This window comes from Eleutherodactylus coqui, chromosome 1 (genome assembly GCF_035609145.1).
Source record: "Eleutherodactylus coqui strain aEleCoq1 chromosome 1, aEleCoq1.hap1, whole genome shotgun sequence".
NCBI classification, from domain to species: domain Eukaryota; kingdom Metazoa; phylum Chordata; class Amphibia; order Anura; family Eleutherodactylidae; genus Eleutherodactylus; species Eleutherodactylus coqui.
The window spans coordinates 532,228,398-532,231,003 of NC_089837.1; the positions used below are offsets into that span (position 1 = coordinate 532,228,398).

Here is a 2,606-nt window from a genome sequence, read left to right on the forward strand (position 1 = left end):
GCTCGGTCATCTTGCCCTTCGTGAGTCTGAGCTCGGTCATCTTGCCCTTTGTGAGTCTGGTCATCTTGCCCTTCGTGAGTATGAGCCCGGTCATCTTGCCCTCTGTCAGTCCGAGTCTGGTCATCTTGCTCTCCATGAGTCTGAGCCCAGTCATCTTGCTCTCCGTGAGTCTGAGCCCAGTCATCTTGCTCTCTGTGAGTCTAAGTCTGGTCATCTTGCCCTTCGTGAGTCTGAGCTCGGTCATCTTGCCCTTCGTGAGTCTGAGCTCGGTCATCTTGCCCTTCGTGAGTCTGAGCTCGGTCATCTTGCCCTTCGTGAGTCTGAGCTCGGTCATTTTGCCCTTCGTGAGTCTGAGCTCGGTCATTTTGCCCTTCGTGAGTCTGAGCTCGGTCATCTTGCCCTTCGTGAGTCTGAGCTCGGTCATCTTGCCCTTCGTGAGTCTGAGCTCGGTCATCTTGCCCTTCGTGAGTCTGAGCTCGGTCATCTTGCCCTTCGTGAGTCTGAGCTCGGTCATCTTGCCCTTCGTGAGTCTGAGCTCGGTCATCTTGCCCTTCGTGAGTCTGAGCTCGGTCATCTTGCCCTTCGTGAGTCTGAGCTCGGTCATCTTGCCCTTCGTGAGTCTGAGCTCGGTCATCTTGCCCTTCGTGAGTCTGAGCTCGGTCATCTTGCCCTTCGTGAGTCTGAGCTCGGTCATCTTGCCCTTCGTGAGTCTGAGCTCGGTCATCTTGCCCTTCGTGAGTCTGAGCTCGGTCATCTTGCCCTTCGTGAGTCTGAGCTCGGTCATCTTGCCCTTCGTGAGTCTGAGCTCGGTCATCTTGCCCTTCGTGAGTCTGAGCTCGGTCATCTTGCCCTTCGTGAGTCTGAGCTCGGTCATCTTGCCCTTCGTGAGTCTGAGCTCGGTCATCTTGCCCTTCGTGAGTCTGAGCTCGGTCATCTTGCCCTTCGTGAGTCTGAGCTCGGTCATCTTGCCCTTCGTGAGTCTGAGCTCGGTCATCTTGCCCTTCGTGAGTCTGAGCTCGGTCATCTTGCCCTTCGTGAGTCTGAGCTCGGTCATCTTGCCCTTCGTGAGTCTGAGCTCGGTCATCTTGCCCTTCGTGAGTCTGAGCTCGGTCATCTTGCCCTTCGTGAGTCTGAGCTCGGTCATCTTGCCCTTCGTGAGTCTGAGCTCGGTCATCTTGCCCTTCGTGGGTCTGAGCTCGGTCATCTTGCCCTTCGTGGGTCTGAGCTCGGTCATCTTGCCCTTCGTGGGTCTGAGCTCGGTCATCTTGCCCTTCGGGAGTCTGAGCTCGGTCATCTTGCCCTTCGGGAGTCTGAGCCCGCTTATCTTGCCCTTCGGGAGTCTGAGCCCGCTTATCTTGCCCTTCGGGAGTCTGAGCCCGCTTATCTTGCCCTTCGGGAGTCTGAGCCCGCTTATCTTGCCCTTCGGGAGTCTGAGCCCGCTTATCTTGCCCTTCGGGAGTCTGAGCCCGCTTATCTTGCCCTTCGGGAGTCTGAGCCCGCTTATCTTGCCCTTCGCGAGTCTGAGTCCGCTCATCTTGCCCTTCGCGAGGCTGAGTCTGCTCATCTTGCCCTTCGCGAGGCTGAGTCTGCTCATCTTGCCCTTCGCGAGGCTGAGTCTGCTCATCTTGCCCTTCGTGAGGCTGAGTCTGCTCATCTTGCCCTTCGCGAGGCTGAGTCTGCTCATCTTGCCCTTCGCGAGGCTGAGTCTGCTCATCTTGCCCTTCGCGAGGCTGAGTCTGCTCATCTTGCCCTTCGCGAGGCTGAGTCTGCTCATCTTGCCCTTCGTGAGGCTGAGTCTGCTCATCTTGCCCTTCGTGAGGCTGAGTCTGCTCATCTTGCCCTTCGTGAGGCTGAGTCTGCTCATCTTGCCCTTCGTGAGGCTGAGTCTGCTCATCTTGCCCTTCGTGAGGCTGAGTCTGCTCATCTTGCCCTTCGTGAGGCTGAGTCTGCTCATCTTGCCCTTCGTGAGGCTGAGTCTGCTCATCTTGCCCTTCGTGAGGCTGAGTCTGCTCATCTTGCCCTTCGTGAGGCTGAGTCTGCTCATCTTGCCCTTCGTGAGGCTGAGTCTGCTCATCTTGCCCTTCGTGAGGCTGAGTCTGCTCATCTTGCCCTTCGTGAGGCTGAGTCTGCTCATCTTGCCCTTCGTGAGGCTGAGTCTGCTCATCTTGCCCTTCGTGAGGCTGAGTCTGCTCATCTTGCCGTTCGTGAGGCTGAGTCTGCTCATCTTGCCCTTCGTGAGGCTGAGTCCGCTCATCTTGCCCTTCGTGAGTCTTATGTTCATACATTGTGTGTGATGGGGGGATTAGATTGTGAGCTCCTGGGGTAAGGGATGATGGGAGTGATACATTGTGTGTGATGGGGGATTAGATTGTGAGCTCCTGGGGTCAGGGATGATGGGAGTGATACATTGTGTGTGATGGGGGGGATTGAATTGTGAGCTCCTGGGGTCAGGGATGATGGCAGTGATACATTGTGTGTGATGGGGGGGGGGGGGGGATTGAATTGTGAGCTCCTGGGGTCAGGGATGATGGCAGTGATACATTGTATGTGATGGGGAGGATATTAGTTTGTGAACTCCTGGGGTCAGGGATGATGGGAGTGATATA

General features: G+C 56.3%; 1 protein-coding gene across 1 annotated transcript; it reads right to left on the reverse strand.

Moving 5' to 3' along the window:
- Window positions 1-200: 200 nt before the first annotated feature.
- On the reverse strand, window positions 201-2,285 carry LOC136607252 (uncharacterized). The gene has a single exon (XM_066589031.1). The coding sequence runs from the start codon at window positions 2,283-2,285 to the stop codon at window positions 201-203; it is 2,085 nt and encodes a 694-aa protein (XP_066445128.1).
- Between the last annotated feature and the right edge of the window lie 321 nt (window positions 2,286-2,606).